This window comes from Ptychodera flava, chromosome 1 (assembly GCF_041260155.1).
Source record: "Ptychodera flava strain L36383 chromosome 1, AS_Pfla_20210202, whole genome shotgun sequence".
In the NCBI taxonomy this organism is placed as follows: Eukaryota; Metazoa; Hemichordata; class Enteropneusta; family Ptychoderidae; genus Ptychodera; species Ptychodera flava.
The window spans coordinates 33,775,205-33,796,698 of NC_091928.1; the positions used below are offsets into that span (position 1 = coordinate 33,775,205).

The 21,494-nt window shown below is 36.1% G+C and overlaps 1 protein-coding gene and 1 long non-coding RNA gene across 2 annotated transcripts in view; one reads left to right on the forward strand and one right to left on the reverse strand.

Annotated features, from left to right (window-relative positions):
• The window catches only part of LOC139135738 (uncharacterized), a 429,492-nt gene that overhangs the window by 188,568 nt on the left and 219,430 nt on the right, over positions 1–21,494 (forward strand). The window lies entirely within an intron of this gene.
• Positions 899–21,152, reverse strand: LOC139147074 (coiled-coil domain-containing protein 82-like). Its single transcript, XM_070717968.1, has 13 exons — positions 21,053–21,152; positions 13,413–13,706; positions 11,879–12,043; positions 11,499–11,637; positions 10,852–10,980; positions 10,319–10,445; positions 9,385–9,489; positions 8,099–8,193; positions 6,564–6,638; positions 6,045–6,149; positions 4,998–5,093; positions 1,966–2,049; positions 899–1,012 (listed from the first exon to the last, which is right to left on the reverse strand). The coding sequence occupies exons 2-13, from the start codon at positions 13,607–13,609 to the stop codon at positions 899–901; spliced, it is 1,431 nt and encodes a 476-aa protein (XP_070574069.1). The 5' UTR covers positions 13,610–13,706; positions 21,053–21,152.

Sequence of the window (21,494 nt, forward strand, 5' to 3'; positions counted from 1 at the left end):
TCTACCAGCCTGCCTCCCGATTCCCATTTTCTCCCATCTTTAACCCCTATTTTCCTACTTTTTACCTACCTTCTTTTCTTACACCCTCCTACCAGCCCATTTTTGTATCTCTACCTTCCTGCTACCATTTTCTTAACCTAAAACTGCTTTCCAGCTTACCTTCTCCACTCTCTCACTTCTCACCTCCCCATCACTATCCATTCCAGTCTCCTTCCCTTCCTAAGCCCCAACCTATCTGTCTTTATCTCCCTCCCTTCCTTTCTCTCTTCCTGCCTAAATCCTCTTCTAGTGCTCTCTGTTTATATTTCTTCCTACTAAGAACGGCCTAGTCTAAAATAAGATGAGAATTGTGTATGAATCAAATTAATTCAGAAGGAAAACCGCAGGAACATGCAGGACTTGCACGTGACTGATTAGTATGAAAGAAAATCAAGACTCTTTTTTCGCAATTTTCCCTAACCAAGTGAAATATTATTTATTCAGTAAATACAAGAAACATCGTAAAGTACAGATGCAGACACTCAAGGCTTAACTAGAAGTAATTTTCTGATGCGTATACCTATGATATCAAGGACTTCCGCTGAACAAGAAATCTGGTGTAATCTATGAAAGACCTAATACTTGCTAACGAGGGCTCTAGCGCCCGTTTATTACCCATGGGGACATGCGTTACCAGAAATACAATGTTCACGAGGCCGTATAGTGCGTTGTGTACACCCTTGTGTGCCATCGAAGTCAACAAATTTTGTAATAACACGTTTTTTCTGAACTAAATAAATAGCGATTGGCGTATCCTTTGGAATAATTTGAGGGATAGTGCATCACCTTGCCAAAAACAAGGTCCCAAGGGATCTCGTAAGACCGCTTGTACCGAGAACCGAGGTCGGCTGTATTAGTTCTACACTGTAAAGCGTTGTTCCCGTCGATCATGATACTTCTGAGTCCTCATCTTCTGATACTGCTTGAAACGCTGATAGGACTGCGATAGTAGCCAGTTAAACAGATAATGTTCCTGGAAAAACAAAGTAATAAGATAGTCTCATTTTTTAACGTAATAAGATGGGATATATCGCGATGCAATTGAGCATATAGTCAATTTAATCCATAAAAGCCCAATACGAACAGTAGTGATTCACATCTTTTAACTCAAATATATTGAACTTATAGTGAAATGTCTTACTGTTACTCCTGCTACGATTCTGAGTATGCCTCAAAAATGCGTGCAAGTTAAGTTATTCTTGCAGATTTCGAGTTCCATATCACAAAGTAATACAGAGAGCATTGACGACTGCAAGGTCTTATACTTTAATCTTCATGCAATAGTTTCTTGTCAGTCTTCTCCTCGAAATTAGGAAATGGTATGATCTTCTTACAACTGTTACATCTTTTTATGTGCTAGTGCTTTAACAATTTTCTATTGAAGAGGGAATTTAAATCATCCGTTCAAATTTGTTTCTGGACAGATTTTTAGAAGGATAAAAAATCAACAGAGAAACCTTTAGGTTTTTTAGTCATTTCAGAGATTTCAGAGAATCTGGTGTATAGATGCATAGGAAATCGGTAGGGGGGGGGCAAGATTTTGTTCACGAACGAATCGGAAAGTTGACTCTACCGATGCTGTAGTATTAGCGACCACTTCCTTTCACGTGATACATTGGACAAAACATAAATTTAGATCTCCTGGAATCTTATTGTGTTTGGGGAGAGCATGGACAAAGATTTGAACTTCGATCTTTTAAGGGAACATTTGTGAAGATAGCGATTCAGTTTTTCAAATCGAATCTGAAAAGCTTATTCCAAAGCAAAGAACATGGATGTAAGGAGAATTAAAGTAAATGACGCATTTTGTTGACGGAGGATGAATGCGGCAAAATCGAAAGCACAGAGAAACTTCCTTCAACAGAATGTATAATTAAAAAATCACGGCACATTGAGTTCCTACTTACGCGCCACCGTACTACTTACATCTTCCACCCAGCGACACTCTTTAGTTAATATATCGTAAACCACATCATCATCATCAGCCCCGGGGTACATGACTTTTTCAACCTGCGGTGGGGATACAAAACTATCACAGTTAAACTTTCTTTACATTTATTATATTGGGTATTTCATTTTTAGCTCATGTGTGTAAACACGTGGGCTAATGTCATAGTGATGTCTGTCTGTCTGTCTGTGTGTGTGTGTGTGTGTGTTAGTGTGTGTGTGTGTGTGTGTGTCTGTCTGTCTGTTTACACGATAACTCAAAAACGCCTGAACAGATTCAAGTCAATTTGGTACACAGGTACCATATGCTACTTGCAAGAACTGATTAGATTTTGGTTAGTGTGGCTTGCATATTAATGAAGTTATGCAATATCGTTTTTTTCCGTACAATGGTTTCCCTATGGAGACGGTAATGACAGTGAAGGCATATATCAAGAAATACTGCACAAAATTTCATGAAACTTTTCACAGATGACAATCTAAGAACATTATGATGATACTGTGAGTGTCATGTCAATTATCTTCTCATTTGCATATTTAATGAACTTTTGTTATTAGTGTCATAACTCTGAAATTCCTGCACCAAACCTGATGATACTTGCAACAAATATTGATCTGATATATATCTAATTATACTTAAAAGCATTAGGCAGTGTCAAGTTAATAAATAGCTCATTTGCATATTTTATGAAGGTTTGTAATTAGTCATATAACTCCGATATAACTTCACCAAATGTGATGAAATCTGCTGCAGATACTGATCCGACTGATATCTAACTGTAGTGTAAAGCATTTAGTAGTGTGAAATTAATTAAGGGTTCATTTGCATATTTAATGAACTTTGTAATTAGGTATATAACTCTGAAATTACGGCACCCAAGTCAGTGAAATTGGGTACAGATATTGTTTTCATAAATATCTAATTGTACTTGGAAGCATTTGGCAGTGTCAAGTTAACAAATAGGTCATTTGCATATTTTATGAAGTTTAGTAATTAGTGATATAACTCCAACATAACTGCACCAAATGTGATGAAATCTGCTGCAGATACTGATCCGACAGATATCTAATTGTGGTGTAGAGCATTTAGTTGTGTGAAGTTAATTAAGGGTTCATTTGCATATTTAATGAACTTTGTAATTAGTGATATTACTCCAAAATTACAGCGTTAAATTTGATGAAACCTGCTACAGATGTTGATCTGATAAATATCCAATTGTACTGAGAAGCATTGAGCAGTGTCAAGTTAATAATTAGCTCATTTTCATATTTCATGAAGTCTTATAATTAGTCATATAACTCCGAAATAACTGCATCAATGTGATGAAAACTGCTGCACATACTGATACGACAGATATCTAACTGTGTTGTAAAGCATTTAGTAGTGTAAAGTTAATTAAGGGTTCATTTGCATATTTAATACACTTTGTAATTAGGTATATAACTCTGAAATTTCGGCACCAAAATTTTGTGAAACGTGCTACAGATATTGATTGATAAATATTTAATTGTGCTATGAATCATTGAACAGTGTCAAGTTAATTTAGGGTTTATTTGCATATTTAATGAACTTTGTAATTAGTGACATTACTCTAAAATTACAGCATTAAATTAAATAAAACGTGCTACAAATGTTGATCTGATGGATATCTAATTGTCCCATACAGCATTGAGCAGTGTCAAGTTAATTAACAGCTCATTTGCATATTAAATAAAGTTTTGTAATTAGTGATTAAACTCTGAGAGTACTGTGCAAAGTTTAAAAAACCTGCTACATATAGTGATGACATATATCTCATTGTTCTGTGAAGCGTACTACTATTAATGAACCTGGTGTAAAACACGTGAGCATATTCAGTTCATATCTGGTTTTCAAGTGAAATACGTTCATATCTTATTTAAATCATGTAATATTTGGTCATTACTAACTAAGAATTCTTTAGTAAAATGTAAATGACCACACCAGGTAGGTATCAGGCAGACCGCGTAATAGTTAGACAAAGATTATAGGCAGAAATTATGGATAGATAGATGTAAACGCAGGAGTACACTCGTTTGACAGACTGACCCAATCTCCACGTACACAGAGATTGAAGCGCGGTGGGGCAGCAGTGCAGCGTGGATAGTAGAGTCGTTGACCGCGCGCCACCACCGATCTCTGCCGCAGGCAAATTTTGATATTCCAGACTCGGATTTCTTACAGTCCTGCGCGTGCCCAACTCACTCAATAAACGTGGCTGACATCTCAGATTTTGATATGAGCTGTCCGGCAAGAGATCGCGCTTTCCGTACAGTGGTAAAAATAATATACATACACTAGTAAAAATGATACATAATGTTCTATAACTTTGACAATAGAGTCTGCAATGCTGACAGCCGTTGGTGCAGATCCATGTAACCTAGAGCAAGGTCTATGTTATGCAAGTGTTCACGGAATCGAGGATCGATATTGAAATTGGTGTACTTTTCATCTATTTAATTTTTTTGGTTCGAAGTGTTATGTATGAAACAAAGAAAATGTTTATAATGGAAAACGCGAATTACCCAAAAAGTTGGTGAAATCTGTCGCCTGTGGCAGAGATTAGTGTGACTACTGCTGAGACTCCTTAGCTAGGTTATGTTTCCACGCCGCTACAATCTCTGTACGGAGATTGAATCTGACAGTGTGATGTCTAGACAGAGACAGATATTTTGCTTGGTGCGAGATGTTAATCAGGTGATACATTTACGAATCTTTTCATTCTTTATTCTGAATGAAGCTAATAACTATGGTATGTTTCGTCTGAAAAGATATATTCGGTCCATTTATCATAGATAAATAAAGCATGAACTCTAATCTATTCACATAGCAATGAAGTCGGCGATCAAAATAAAACAAGTCGGCGTCCCATTTCACAAAAAGGTGATTTTAAACCAGTTGAAGTTATTGCAAGGTTGACAACACACTTTTGATGACGAAAACTATACGGATTTGTGGGGGAAAATGAACGCACTTAGAAACGAGGTCTCACCTTTTTTGTACATTTCTGTAGAAGATCAAAATGGTAATGGCGCAGGTTGTGGTATATATCTGTCCTTTGAAAACATTCACCTCCAATTTTAAATGACTGCAATGTAAAGTGTAGAGGGCATGAACTTATTTCGCTGTCGGTCCGACATCGATCAACAAGACCCGTTACAAGTATGGCACGAGGCTAAATCCATTATCGTTGTGAATGAATTTCTAACAAATTATTCTGCCTGCTAAAGTTTAATGATTTCTGGTGTAGATTAAAAGGCTTCATCCTCTCGACTGACTATGAACAAACGTGCATCTTTCGATTTCAATTCTAATAACGCCGCATCTTGCTTGCATTGCCATCATTATCGTACATTTGTGCACTCTGGCCGTATTACTAGCCTTCGTATGTCTGTTGGCATGGTATTTGATTACAAATACAAAGTATCGATTGAATCTCTGAATGGAAATCTGAGAGGAAAACGTTACAGAAACATTTCCATGAGTAGATAGTCGGGTTACATCCGAGTTGAAAATCAAATATTTTGTGATGCTAGGACTCACGAAAAGTGACCAAAATCTACTAGAATTTTAGCGTGTATGTTTCAGAGGATTAAAGATCAAAATGAGGCTTTAATGGCCCAATAACATAATGTTATAATGGCAATAACTGTGAACGAATAACATATGATAGATATACATTATTTTCCAAGGACAACCATAATGAAAATAATAAGATTCGACACAATATTGTAATTATCTTAAAATATTACTTCTGTGCATTTTCGCTTGAAAATTAAGTATTATGACCCCCTGAAACTTTGTTGTTATTATTCAGGTTAAATATTGCAAACATAACACGTCTTAAATATCTAAATCAAGACGTTGATGGAAGTTAAAGACTGTAGTTAGAGTTGTTCGACACGTAGCTTCAGGAAAGAAGACGTTTCGACCGAAATGGCAACATAAGTCAAATAGAGTGATTGATTAAATAATTCAGGGTGAATTTAGGTAGTCTAAAATATAAAAAACGAATGTATAAAAGGTACCATTTGCTTACCCTTTTGTTGTCTTCTTCACTGAATTCTTTCAGTGTCTTAGGGTCATATTTTGGCCCCTCAAATTGGACAATACTACTTGCGATGGACTCTCGTCTCTTGCATACCTACATGGTCAGTAATACCGATCGCATAAAAAGGTAATTAGTTCATTTATCTTCACGCGGCGTGGTTTGTATTTTTGGCCAAGTTCAAATTTCTCACGGGTTTCAATATATTTTTCGATATATAGATTGCATTTTATCAATAAACACAAAGTATGTATAGCAAATCTTTAGAATTAGTATTCAGCAATCTAGCGAGGAAGTGAACTTAAATGACAAATAAATTGTAATGAAAGAACCCATCTAGCATTTGAGAAAGCAAAGCTTCTTCTTTTCTCGGTCACCTTGGTCACAATATTTAGTTCTTCATCTTTACCGTTACTGTATATTTTGTTCAAATATTCGAGAACAGATAATGACTGAAGGATACCATAACATTCTCCTTTCATCCCAAATTATGTGCACAAGTAATCTTACCTCACAAATCTTTTTACGAAGTGAAGTTTTTATGATGTTTTCGCATGTCTTCGATGGACACCTTTCCATGATCGCCTAATAAAAATTACAATTTTTTTTGATTTACGAGATCTACCTCTGGTACAATACAAAGCTTTTCAGTCGAAAGTTGAGTACAGAGTGGACAAGATGTAAGCGGAAAACGTCACCGCAGCCAACAGAGCGATGGACAAAGCATCGTTGCTTTTCTTAAATGTTTTTATGGGAACAAAATGACCACATTGAATTATATTATATCTATCAAAATAACGGAACTTGCCGTGCATTCCAAGAAATTTGTAATGAATGATATCTTGATTGTAGCTATAGCCATCGCCTGTCTGAAAACGCTGAACCACAAAAGCTATGATTCTTCCCTCCTTTCAATCAACGCGCAAAGGTGATGGTCAATGAGGGCTTTAATTGTTAGATACAATACACAGTACAATAAATTACCCACAATTCTCTTTGATTTGTATCCATGAAGGTTATTTTTCTAAAAACTTTTTCACTTCTGCATATAAGCACTAATGTTCAGCCTCAGAATGAATGTCAAATAATATCTAGTAAAAGTACGTTTAGATGTTTCAGTGAAAGATTCAAAATGACCACTAAACAACCATAGGTGCTACAAATGCTACAAATGCCACGCTTTTTGGGCAGCAAGTTATGACGAACTGAAGGGGTCATTCTCTGAGAAAACTTAGCATGCAAATTTCTTTTGTCACTTCCATTGCAAAAAATCAGTATCCTTTTGTTTCATAAAGCATGTGTAACTAGTCTCCCTTCTTTCCATCATATTATTCTGTATGGCTGAGGACACAATCAGTGGCAAAGTTTACAAAAATGCTATCTCCTCCCTCAATTATGCATAATTTTCCAAATCATTTAAAATGAGAATTGAGAAGAACGGTGTGCATAAAAGTACGTTTTCAAAATTTTGACAACTAGTCTGTGAATTTGTCTACACACGGGAGACATGGCAGACTTCACTGAGGAATCTCCGAGGATACAAATCATAATGAATTATGGGAAATCTACAGCACTGTGCAATACTAGGGGACGGATTTTGAAAAATAAAGTATATATATTTTACTTTATTTGTATATTATTAAACAGTGAGTTGGTTACATAAGAAGAAATCATTCAATTGGGATTATTTATAAAGAAAAGTTTGATATAACTTGAAACCGAGGAAATAAAGATTTTTAACATAAAATTACTTAATAATGCATGCACAGACGGTATTCCATACTCTGCAGGGAGTATACACTCGATTTTGATACAGTTCGCATCTTATAGCATGACACGGTAGGCTTGTCCAGTGTCTGTGTAATTCATCATGTCAACTGAATGAATAACGGAATCGCCTTGGTTTCAACAGCAATGCTTTGAGTTTCGGGCAAAAATGTTTTGCCGAGTAATGCCAGGGACAAATCTCGTGCGACATATCTCGCATTGTACTGAAATGTAGGGTGTAACAGCCCTAACTAGGAATATTGATCTAGTTAACCTACCATGAAGTCTGGTTTCCAGGCCGAGCTTCGAATTTTATTCATGAAATTTTCTAACATTGAATTGATCTTTTCAAACGCTTGTATGTATTGCCCATCTAACAGTAGAAAGAAAGAAAAAAAATCGTTCGATAGATGTGCTAAATGTTCTGGCCACTGCTAAAATACCACTATGCAGTTTTACCAATGCTTTGAAAACTTTGATAAGAGTTAGAACGGTATTTATACATGGCATGGTGACAACCGCGTTAACATTCAAATCAAACGATGAAAGAAAAATTGAATCATTTACTTTCACAAAATCAATCTGAAATATTTACTGCAACATAACGCTGACAATAGCAAAAGACGCTCGTATTTGTTTCTCTAGATAAATTTGATAACACGATAGACTTACAGTATTCGAACAGTCATGTATTTACACAATAATAATCAATGATTTCGACAAATGCCATTGTTACCATGTTTTACTCGTTTAGAGGGAATTGGGTTGGGGTGGGGTGGTGAACAGGTCAACAACCGGTTACCCACACTCGCCCTTCCAAACACCCGCATTAAAACTTCCGTGACCAACCTTTTTGCGGCAGAAAGACTTCTTATGTGTCATAAGCGAGAAGGGAAATATTGACCTCGTTGCTTTTCGGCTTTATGATAACAAATGTAATAACGAGCGCCTACCAATCATTCGTTGTAGAGAGTATGGAAACGAAATGTGCCTCTACCCGCGTTTTCATTACTTCATTATAAAGATACCAAAATGTCAATGCAATAAGTCGAGACCCCGTTTTCGAACGACCGATTGTGTCAAAATGATGGGTATCTTGCGGATTCTGCACGACTCGACGGCAAATTGAGTCCGGTTCTTATCACAGATCAGGTAATTCATAAGCCATAAGCTTCGAGGACACCTTTGATTTTTTTAGTTTTACAGATTTCAATATATCGTAGGATATGAGCCCTTAGGAAGACGTTTGCATTAAAATTTATCACATTATCTTTCGGGTGTACTTTGGCATGCATACTGTATTCCTCCAATTTTATATGCTTACTCAGAGTCTAAAGTTCAGCTTGATGATTGCTGTAATTATGTGGCATCAATCAATCGAGTAAAACATTTATAGCATATACAATCAGTAGCCAATGTTATTCTCAGAGGTGGTTAATTCACTGCTTAACATATTGCCAAACTAATGATTGTTAATCTAATGACGCTTAAATGAGTTGCATTTATACTTGTTGCGGAAAATCTTCACACTCGAGATAAGGCATGGAGTGAAATAATTGCTTACTTTCGTAATTATTTTGACGTATATTTTCAAGAAAGTCTTCATCAAGCGCTACTTTTATAATACATTCCAGGTAACTCTTGTAATCCTCGTATCCTACTTCCTTTCCTGTCAAACATGCAAACAAACGCATTATTTTCTACTTGTCAAGATCAATAATCAATTTTCATCTTGAATATGGCAGTCCACCACGATGACAACAGAGGGCAATACCAATGGTTCTCTAGCTTGAAAGTCATCGAGAGGGCCAGAAGAACAGCCATGTATTTCCATTTCCATTGTTTTTTTTAAATCTGATAATCTAGTCAGGCTACAAGAAGGGTTAGTTCAAGGAACATTCACTGAGCACTGCAATGGAGAGATCCTTTTTGTCGCCTGCTTTCACCATCTTAAAGGTTTCAGTGATATTTATTTACACTGTATGTACACAATGTGGCCTATGCTAGTTGCTATGAACGTTTTGTATCGTGCTTTTATTGTTGAAACGAAAAGGTTAATTTTAAAGCAATGTTTATCCTTCAGAAGCTCAAAGTACTGAGGAAACAACGGCAAAACAAATCATTAACATACGTCTACATGATGTAATAGCAAGATCTCTGGGCATGGACGCAACTGCGACGCACTTTATCTTTGAAAGCACCTGGATCAACGTTGCTTATCAAATTTAAATCCTTCTGCAGTAGCAAAATTCTATCAACATCAAATCTTTATATCTTCCAGATTCAGTTAGCATCGAGCATTGTAATTTCCCATATATATATATATATATATTAATATATATATATATATATATATATATATATATATATATATATATATATAATATATATATATATATATATATATATATATATATATATTATATATATATATATATATATATATATATATATCCACACACATACACACACACTCGTAACATTTATTTTTAACACACCGGCCATCACCTCCCAGGACGTCACTTCAACGACTTCTGGCAGGCATTCTTTACTGCTACCATTGTACGGTTTCCATCCGCTAATTGCTTGATACCGAGCTTCATATTTTCCACCGTACCGTTTCGCCTTTCAAATAAACCAGGCATGGATTTAAGTGAAACTATAGGTAAAGACTAAATGCATACACATATACAAAATGGAGAGAGAGAGAGAGAGAGAGAGAGAGAGAGAGAGAGAGAGGAGAGAGAGAGAGAGAGAGAGAGAGAGAGAGAGAGAGAGAGAGAGAGAGAGAGAGAGAAGCCGCACACTTTCTCGCCTCCGGCTCCGCGCAACTTGTCAAAATACGGACACATCACTCGAATACGTCGCAGTATCTCCCAAACTTCGTGTAATAACCCCTTATATATATATATATATATATATATATATATATATATATATATTATATATATTATATATATATATATATAAATATATATATATATATATATATATATCACGCACAAAAATATTTAAGTATTTATAGTCATACCGATTTTGTTTTCCTGTACAATCTCGTGGTCTGCAACAGTTTATACTTATGGATGGTACTGCCATCTTGCATCCAAATATATGCAATTTTGTCTCCATGCGACTGCATACCTTTCTCAATCAGGCACTTCTGCAATGGCATGAATATGATTTAAATTCAAATTTCACTGATTGATTGTGCCTGTGACCAAGGACTTTTTTCGCAATCACTCTCTTCGTAGTTCACCAGGATATTTGCACTCACGAGGTCGAATTCATTGTTCCATCTTAGAAGTATCGTGTTTGTAGACATATAAAGCAATATATAGTTAAACAATGATAAATAAAATTCTGATGAAACGTCCATGGTGTTGTTAATAGGTCAAACTTGAAATTCGTATGGACCACTGTACAAACAAAACCACGTGCGCAAACGAGCAAGGAAGTATGTATATTTACATACGCGTTTGTACCTATAGGTTTGTTTGTACCGCCATGACGTGATCTTTTGGGCGTACTCAGTCTATACAACACATCGCATCTTTTGTATTCCGGAGTAGAACCATTCTCACAAGGTTTCTTCTTACGGATAAAGTTAATACTATATAATTATCAGTTGACTAATATTGACAATGGTACTACTAGTTGATATGCTTGGATATACCCTACCATTGTATTCTTCTTGGCTTGTAGGCGATTCCTCCTTTGGGTTTTCCTTCTTGATTTGCGATTTAAATTTTGCACATTACCATTTCTAGTAGCACTATTGTAAGCCACATTTTGTGTATCATTGACGTCCTCCATTTCGCTGTGGAAACAAGGTATTAGACAGACATAGTTTTTGAAATATGAGAGAACAGGCTGAGTGTTAACTTCACAGCTCCTATTATGATCACTCCGTCATATGAAATTGAAACTGAAAAGTAAAGAAAATACTCTGGTTTTCGCGAGTTTTACTCTCCTGATTTTCTAACTATGTCCATTTATCCCCTTTGTCTCCCATTTCCATATATACCCTCACTGTTACCACCTTCTTCTCCTTAATTTACCTTTCGCTTTCAGATTCATGCTCTTCATAGTTCACTCTCGTTTGACTTCTTCTTGGCCTTTTGGAACTTAGGGCTATATTACCACTTTCATTGATTACAGACCAACAACTGTCACTCCGGGAATCATTGTTTCCACAATAAGTCGAAACTAATCGACTTCTCTTTCTGTGAAAGTAATATAAACGACTAGTTCAAAATTAATCCAAAAGAATCGCAAGTGAAAGCAATAAAGAAAAATAAGCATTAAAGAAAAAAACTTTAATGGCATACAGTTTGGGCCACAGTATATAATGAAGAGAAAACAAAACTGCGGAGGGAAGTTTGCTCATCAGAGGTATTGGTAATCAGTTAACATTTCTGCATTATTTTTGTATAAAATTTTGTTTTAGTCTCTCTATATTTTTCAAAAGTACATTTATAATAGAAACTTGACGTGTCAAATGTACTGTACTTGTTTAGCAGTATTTTCTTTTAATATTATTCATGTGGGTTTAGGTCTGTTATTCCCAAATCTTATTGTTGTTTCAAAAACGTACTCATTTACTTACTTACTTACTTACTTACTTACTTACTTACTTACTTACTACTTACTTACTTACTTACTTACTTACTTACTTACTTACTTACTTACTTACTTACTTACTTACTTACTTACTTACTTACTTACTTACTTACTTCATATTAATTTAATTGATCCTAACGAATGTATGTATGAATGAATGAATTAGATTATTCTTCTTCTAATTATTGTTATTATCATGATGATGATGATGATATTGATGATGATGATGATGATGATGATGATGATGATGATGATGATGATGATGATGATGATGATGATGACAGTGGATGATGATGATGATGATGATTATTCAATCTGACTACACCGAATGTCTGATTCCATACAGATAACATTTACGTATGTGTGATAGTATTGGTTATTTAGATTCATCCTTCTGTATGTCCATGTTAGATCAACGTGACATTGACATTGACGGCGGTGGTCACGTTTACATTATGACCAAGTAATTTTCTTGACAGAAACGGTTATTGAAGTGTAGTGCCAAGTAATATATTACTATTTTCATTTACGATTAAAATACTCATTTGACGTAAAATGTAGTTTGGAATCCATATTTTGTAAAGAACTTGGCTGCACATGTTAAAACTTTGCATCAGTAATCAGACTTTTGTTATTGTTTGCAAGATAATGTAAAGATAATGCATTGTCATTTGTTAGATTCCTATATAAATAGTCTGAGAAAAGACATTCGTAAGGCACCTTGCATAATGAGCGTCGCTGCTGTCTTAATCCATTTTATACCCACCCTCCTCTTTAAATGTGGAATGCATACGAACTTTTCTGAAGTATTTAAATTGGTCCTGCTTAGCTCGCATCTATCACCAGCTACACAGTGCATGGAAATTAAGAGCTGCTTCGTGTGTCCATGAGTAAGAGAATTGGTAAAATTTAATTTATTAGATTAGTTAAAGTTACAGGAGACGAACGTGATTTTCTGAAGTACAACCACACCTTGTCTTTGGATTGATGGAGTAATTCCTGAGATCATTCGTTGATAGTTGCTCCTGTGGTCGTTCACCTTCTTCGTCAGTACAGGAGGCATTACCATGAGAATCTTGCACCGTTGGTTGTCCTCCTGAATCACGTCCAAGTGGGTAGCCGTTTTGATTGTTGAAGGAGAGCACACGACGTTTTACTCGTGAAGACATTCTCTTTAGATAGTCTACCCTGTTGCAGAAACAGGGTTTCAGCCGAGTCAAGGGTGGATATCAAAGCTAGGACAAATGGTGACTCCGTGATTTCCTGCTAAAAATGATGAACATAAGATAATGTTGAAAATCAAGCGTCCTTTGCAAAGCAATCGGCAAATCATATTACAGTATTTAGCATATTTTGGATAGTAAAATTGTAATGTGACTGTGCTGTTTGTATGAGCACTAATAATACATGTTTCTCCTCACTTCAACTACTTGTGTAACGTTATTATTTTTATTTTATTCTCCTCCAACAGGCGAACCTTATTATAGGAAGATTAATCTACAACGTACTACCAAATGGAGCAATGAGGAGTAAAGTGCCTTGCTCGAGGGCATAACACCGTGCTGGAGTCTCAAACTCACCATCTTCTGACAATGAGTTTGGCACACTAACTAATCCCCCGGGCAATTACAAACTTTCAATATTTTAATGATTATTTTAATGTTTCAACTATTTTAATGTTCCAAGTAATGGTATAACTTCAGCTTGGTAACATATTTTCTCGTCACGTACGAGCATTGCCTGCAATTAGCGATTAGCCAGTCTGCATAAAAACGAAAAAAACGGTCCTTTTGAAATCCTTGACATTCTCTGATAGACTGTTTGCTGATACTTCGAAAACTTCGCGGTCAACAGATGCCTTAATTGTTGAGTGCAAGGAGTGCGAAAACTTTGACTAGGATAGAAAAATCAGGACTTGTACATTACAAGGGGTGTGGATTGATAGAGGGCGCTATAAAGACAAGCACAAAGAAGTCCTCGAGATCGTGTACTTGTATATTGTCTTATGTTCAATCACTTTGGCCTCCAAATTGTGCATATTACCTAACTTGTCAGGTCATCCAACCAGTGACTGACAAACAAAAAGTCGAAGTCACTGTATTTGTGTCTCTCACAAATCCTTTTGTTCGTATTTGGTCAGTTATGATTATGCAAACCACTATGATTATTTATAACGTCGTCCGTCGTTTTCGCGTCCAACACAAATGAAGTTGTATGCACTTTTGCAGAAAGGATAGACATTTCTTGCTAGCATGAATAGATGGTGTACGTGACGCATTTTTCGGTGATACAATAGCCTTATGCATTATTTACGACGCGACGTTTACACGAGCTATCTCCTTTTGATATCATGTCTTAAGTTAATACTGGATGCAAGGAAGTATTGCCTTGTGCTTCGCTTTTTTTACGGTTAACAAGGCCTTATCAAGCTAAATTTGTGACTTGCATTAGAGATTTTTCATTTGTAATACCAGCCACTTTCAGAACCAAATGTAAGTTAGTAGACTAGTTTTCCTTTCATTTTGTGCATGGACCTCTAGAATAATCACGAAGGCAACAGCAGTGCTTAACGGCACATTGAATCAATTTTTTTTCTGTCGCAACATGAACAAAAATACCTTATCAGCACTATACGTTGTAGACGTTTTGGTTCTCCAGCGTATTACATACTGCATCATAAGGCGTGTGAATATTGAGATACAATAAGGACTGACATACTTTCGAATTAAAGGGGGCGCTATACCCAACAAGGCGTATTTTGCTTAAAAATTACTTCTTTGCAAATCTTCACTCAATTTTAATTAGTATCTTAACCTAAGATTAAATACTGGTCGAGATTAACTTTAAGCTTGTCAAGCAGTCGTAAGTTGCGTGATAAAGAAGTGTTAATTTATGCAAATGTTGCATATTACCCGATTTCCTGCTTATCTTTTCTACCAACTTCAACATTTCTAATGTATTTAAGTCTACTCCAGCTGCGTCAATCATATCATGTTTTTAAATGCTATTTAACAAGGCGATTATTTTTATATGCAATAAAGTTCTTACATTTTGAATAAGAGGCATTTAATTTTGCTAATCATGTTTTAAAATCACTTTTTGAGTGTCAGTTTTTCAACCCATGCCATTTTAGAATGAGGATAGATAAAACAATATCAAATAGTCGTTATTTCTTACACATACTCATGTTTCAATTGAAATATTACATTTGAGAAAATAGTATCGAGTTTTTACTTCAATTTATTTTTATCATTAATACCAAAATTAAGGTTTTTACCCCGAATATACACCATTTCATACTTTGAGTAAACTATTGCTACCATGCGAAATATTACATTGTTTTGACAATCTGACAACATAATTGTTTGATCTTGTTGTACCACATACCTTTAAAAATGACGTAATCGGAGATTACTTTCCTAATTTTCAATTAAACAGAGTTGCAAAATGATAAAATTTATATATTTGTATTTGTTGTTTTACTTGATCTAGTCCATTCAATATGTGGCGTGACAAAGTTTTAAGTTTTTGTCGACCAATTGGATTTCATATGGTTTCTCATTGCAACTTTACACTCCATTTTAAAGACAGTTAGAAGGTTAGGGATAAGACAGTGAAAAATAATGTCTCTGTTAGCTTACAAATTTAGTCAAGACAATGCGCTGTATGTTTCATAGTCCTATGAAGCTTTTAGCACTTATCTATTATGTAAAACCATATTTAAAGTTTGTGTAGATAGGACTGATGTGCTAGACCTTACTTTTGTTGTTGCGTGTATATGTAAGTTGTCAAATGGTCTGACCTTGTATGACCTACTATTCGTTAACGTTTGTAAAGTTACGGACCTTCCTGAGTGCTTACGCTGTTCTTACTCGCAATGGCTGTTGAGATGATAAGACGAGACTTAGTGCTGGACAATTTTTAACTAATTGTCAATCGGAATGTATAAAGCAAAAGTAGAAATGATTTGCCGGCGAAAGAAATTTAATTGATGGACCACAGAAAGGCTGTCTCGCACTGATTGAGTTTAAACCACCCAATTTAACAAAACAGTACGGTATCATAGGTCATTCATCGCATTTCATACAGCGATGGCTAACAAGACTTGAAGCTGTTGTTAAACTCCTTAGAAATTCCTAGAAAAATACCTTTAAATTTTGCGGGTCATCACCGTGCTTATCTATGCCGAGTCGGCAAAAATAACATAGGCAAAAGTAATTAAATTCTTTAAATTCTTAAATACACTGTGTGTGTTTTTCATGAAAACCTTAAAAACTTATTAAGCGGGTGAGGACGCAAAACAAAGAATTTAATTCCTTTGGCCTCATGGTGAAAACCCAGTAGAACTCTCCAGAACTACCTTCAATGATATGCATTTCATTATAAATGATGCTATGCAATTTCAAATGTTACTTTTCAGACAACTCTATTGGCCAACAAAATGACTCAGAGGGGTAGAATAGGCTCAGCAGAAGTTTCCAGAATGGCATTTACTGCACTAAAGTAAAATGCGCTCTATTTCTCTTAACGAGTCCGATGCAAATCGGATAATTCTTCATCAAAATTTTGCGACTGTCTGTGTATTTGATCAATCTTATTAGCCTGAGGATCTTTCGTTCTGTACGTACTAGATGATGTAATTGTTTTGGAGATATTTCGAAAACTTTCTTTTGTAAAAATATGTGAATAAGTACAGGGAGTAGTATCTGAACAGTAAATCATCGTAAACAGTGGTAAGGTGACCACATGCCTCTTCAAATGCCCTTCGTCTAATTTCTATAATTATGTTCTCCTCAATACCATTAACCACCAGATTCTCACCATACAATCTTAGTTTTCCATTCTGTAAGTCAATATAGCGGATTTAAAATCTGCACAACGCTCTCTTGTCTGTCAAAGTAATATCGTGCTTGTATACACAGCAGGAATCGGGTAAACATGAATTTCATCACGTGATGAATTAAATCACTACACCATGTTTAACGCGCAAATTACATTCATGTAGAGAAAAACTCTCATTTCTTTCAAAACGGATACATACAGTCCTACAGTTTTATTTGACCTTGACTTAGGCTTGACAGATTTAGAGCCGTTGCAACGTGAATGTTGGCCATAATTACGGGCTTGAATACGACGCAGAGTTTACCGGAATGTAAGAAGTGCTTTTTTGAAAGTAGGTCTACTGGATTTCATCAGGAGTGCATTTGGATAACTGTAAAAGTCTTGGCTGATCTTGTATCAAAAATACATTTACAAATATCTTAATGAGGTGTTTTTGTTTCGCAAAATTTAAATGGGGTAGATACAAGCGCTAACATTTTGTCGCCCTATATTTCATTTGGTGTCTCTTTTCAACAAAATACAGCCGTATACAGAGTTAGCCGAACGAGGAGAGCAAGGAACTAGAATGCGTCGTTTGAAACAGGTATAGACTAATGAAAAACAGACAATACGATCTATTTTTTAGTTGCATGAAGCTTTCTTTTTATCATAACTGAGTAAACAATATTTATAAATACGCATACCGCGCCGTGGTTTGTTAGATTAAACTGATAACCAGACTTGGCTTTTTGGTGGGTGTCGTTTTTTTCTTTTCATAGTTCGTAGAAAGGCCAGACTTTGATGACCTGAATTTCACGACATTCGTAAACATCACAACCTTTCTGACGCCAACGGTGTTCCCATCGGCAGTGGTTGATCAGATTATAGGACGAGAGATTCTCCTTGCAAATGTTTATCAGTTTCTCAACCGTGTTGTCTAAAGTTAAGATAAGTATTATTTGCTGGTGAAATATTTATTACATGTAGTCTCTCTTAGACGGTGAATATGCGGCTGAATTTCACCATAGTCATTAGCGTGAGAAAGCACAACAGAAGCCTTAATCTTGTCCATCAGTCATTCATCTGCTTTCATAGAGCGATGGGTAATAAAATTTGAGGCTGTTGTTTAAAGTCGTCGGAAAACTCCAAGAGAAATACATTCTCATATAGTATACCAGAAACTTGCTTTCCTGTTATTGGTCTATGTATGGCTTATCATGGAGAAAATCCAAATGCAGAAATGTCCAAAACTGCGTATGAGTGCAGTTGATGATAGTTGTTGCGATGCACGTACGTTCTCTTATTATTTAGAAGTTTTTTCAATGAATGAACCTCACGAATGTAATAATAAAAATAATGATGTAAGCAATATTAAAATTATTTTGGTTTATTTTTAGCATGCGATATTCAAGTAGCAGACCTCTGTTCTTACACAAAACAAGCGTCCAGCTAGGAATAAACGCTTGTAACATATCTTGGGACTGTTAAATGCCGCGAAACGATTACATGCTCACATTCTTAGCAGAACACGCTCCTTTCCATTTCAATGCCAGATTCACATGTCCAAACACTGGTCAGGGTGTTCCCTTATGTCTTATTTGAACATTTTCTTATGTTGCGATACAAGAATTTGTTTGATTATTCAAAATAACTGTTTCAAACAAAATGTGTCTGTACGTAAATTATTTAAAACCAACAAGAAAATTCATACGTTTCTCGATAACTTTCTTGGACAAGACAAATCCCGCGGCTTTCCACTCGATTAGGACCATGACAACAGTAGAGCCACGAAATAATTGTACGGGGATGATCAACCACATAGCGGAACTCGTTCACTCAGTTAAATATCCACCCAGTTATTAACTCTTATCATGGAAGAAGTCTGCGTGCTACCTGCATGTTCTCATTGCAACCACTTATCATATTGAGATTTTTAAATATCGTTTTAAATTTATTCATGGCGTTGGTCTGAAACAATAGACAGCTTTGGCTACACGTTTTACGTCAACTTGAACGCGTAGAATCCACGTTAGCGTTGGCGTACCCCTTCACGTGCGAAAATCCGTTTGGCTACGCGTTACGGGACAAGTTGATGTGGCACGCACAAGAAATGATTCAGCTCAGCTTGGGTTCCAGTAGTCTGTTTCCGCATCACAGGGATCGCCCTATGGTTATCCGGTATGCCGCGAATCGACGAAGAAATTTCATATAAAAAGTAACGAAAATATATGTATTTCTTTGAGGATGTCACTATCATATAGCCAACTAACAACGTGCATGGACGATTCAAAGTTTATATCAGGTTTTGATACCTAAAGATGAGAATAAATTTACACGTTTACAAATAACGTGAAAACAGCTGTCTCCATGTAAATACGTACACGGCTCTGTGTACGTGAAGAACACGCACAAGTCGATGACATCATCGCAGGAATTCGTGACGTTCGCTTTCACGTTCACGTAAAACGTGTAGCCAAATCCCACATGTACAAGTGATACTGTGTAATGTAATGCCGCGAATTCACAGTCACGTAACCTTAACGTTTGCGACTTCCCTGTCGACAAAGGTATGTACAAGTATGATATAAATAGCTGTATATTTTCACCTCGTTTATTATTCTCATTTCGTTCCCGGTACCGAGTGGCACGACATGCCGTTAGGTTGGAGCAAGAAAAGTCGGTCACATTATGGCTAATTCAATAAAAAAATAATTCAACCCCGCATCTCAGAACGGGTGTCCCCACTGCTGATAAAACACCGTGACAGTTCCAAATTCCTCACTATCGCTTATATTAAACATCAATTTTAAACATACATCATTGCTATGTAGCGTAGGTCGGTTGTCACGACACCGTCGATAGCGTACTGCAGTCAGGCTGATATCACGAACGATGATAACACTTATCATGTGACCAGTGTCACAGTCTGATCGCAAAATGAAACATGCAAATACATATACTTCATCATTGCTACTAGAAGACCTGCCCCGACTTTAATGGAATATAAAGGCCAAAACAGACTATATTGAAGGAATAGATCTCAGCGAACTGAAGTTGAGGCAATATCCTTTGGCGGCTGTCGTGTTGATCGTGCGGTGATCGCTTGCGCTTGGCCTGCATATAACTACTGCGTACGTCCAAGAAAAGCGACTGGGCTAGTCTATATCATTGCCTAATTTTCGTGGATAGATTTTGTTATGATTCTTCGCTCATCTTTATTTGGAGGAAATTTTGCCCAAAGCAATATCGGAACATTGTTAAAATGTCAGTAGTCCTACTCATGTTACAAACATGTTGTTTGGTCAAACAAATGGTGTTTTCATACTTCTATTTATATACAAGAAGTGCACTTGGCTTTGACGTTGTGTCTTACGACTATATTTCGTCAGACTTTGGCGTATCAATAGATGTTGTCGGTATACTAAGAGTTTGAAAAAGTTGAACGCCTTAATTAATCAAATATTATGCAATACGTTGACAGAATTAAGAAATATATCCCGAGAAGAAATATCAGACTGAACTTATTGTGTCATAAAAGATAGCGTAGGGACATACATGCACAATATGTATAAGGAAGGGTAATATTCGACTGGAAATGAAATATAATAGCCTAAATGATACGCTACGTTACAAGTTAGCGTAAAGTCTCAGCTGCCATTGTTTGATACAAACCTATCGCGTTCGTACCGTTGTGTCGCAACAGGCATTTCTAAGGAGCCCGCAACACGCTCCATTTTGAACATTGCACAATGCGAATCTTTTACAGCTTTAGTTGGGTGTCTTACACTTACCTTGTACGGAGTGACACTTCTTATCGTCTATTGAACGTTGATAAACCTGTTTAAAGCCTTTTATTATCGCAATCTATGACGCATGTAGACAGTTCGAGTATGCTCGATTGCGCAAGCGGCTAACTGACTACGCATGCGCAGGTTTAATATATACTACGCGAGTAACCAGAAGTGTACCCAGCTAAATTCATATGGACGCCGCTGTGTTTTTGACGTGATTGAACATAAACAAATGCGAAACGTGCAAAATATGATTTTTCACTCGCCATCAATAAAATATATCGCTGCAACTACCCAGTAGATAATAGTTTCCACCTTGTCATTGATACAAGATATCGTTACCATCACTTTTAAAGATAGAAAATATGTCAATCTGTCCTTCATATGAACGAGGACTTACGCTAATAATGCTGGGATTAAACACACATTTAGAAAATCGCCC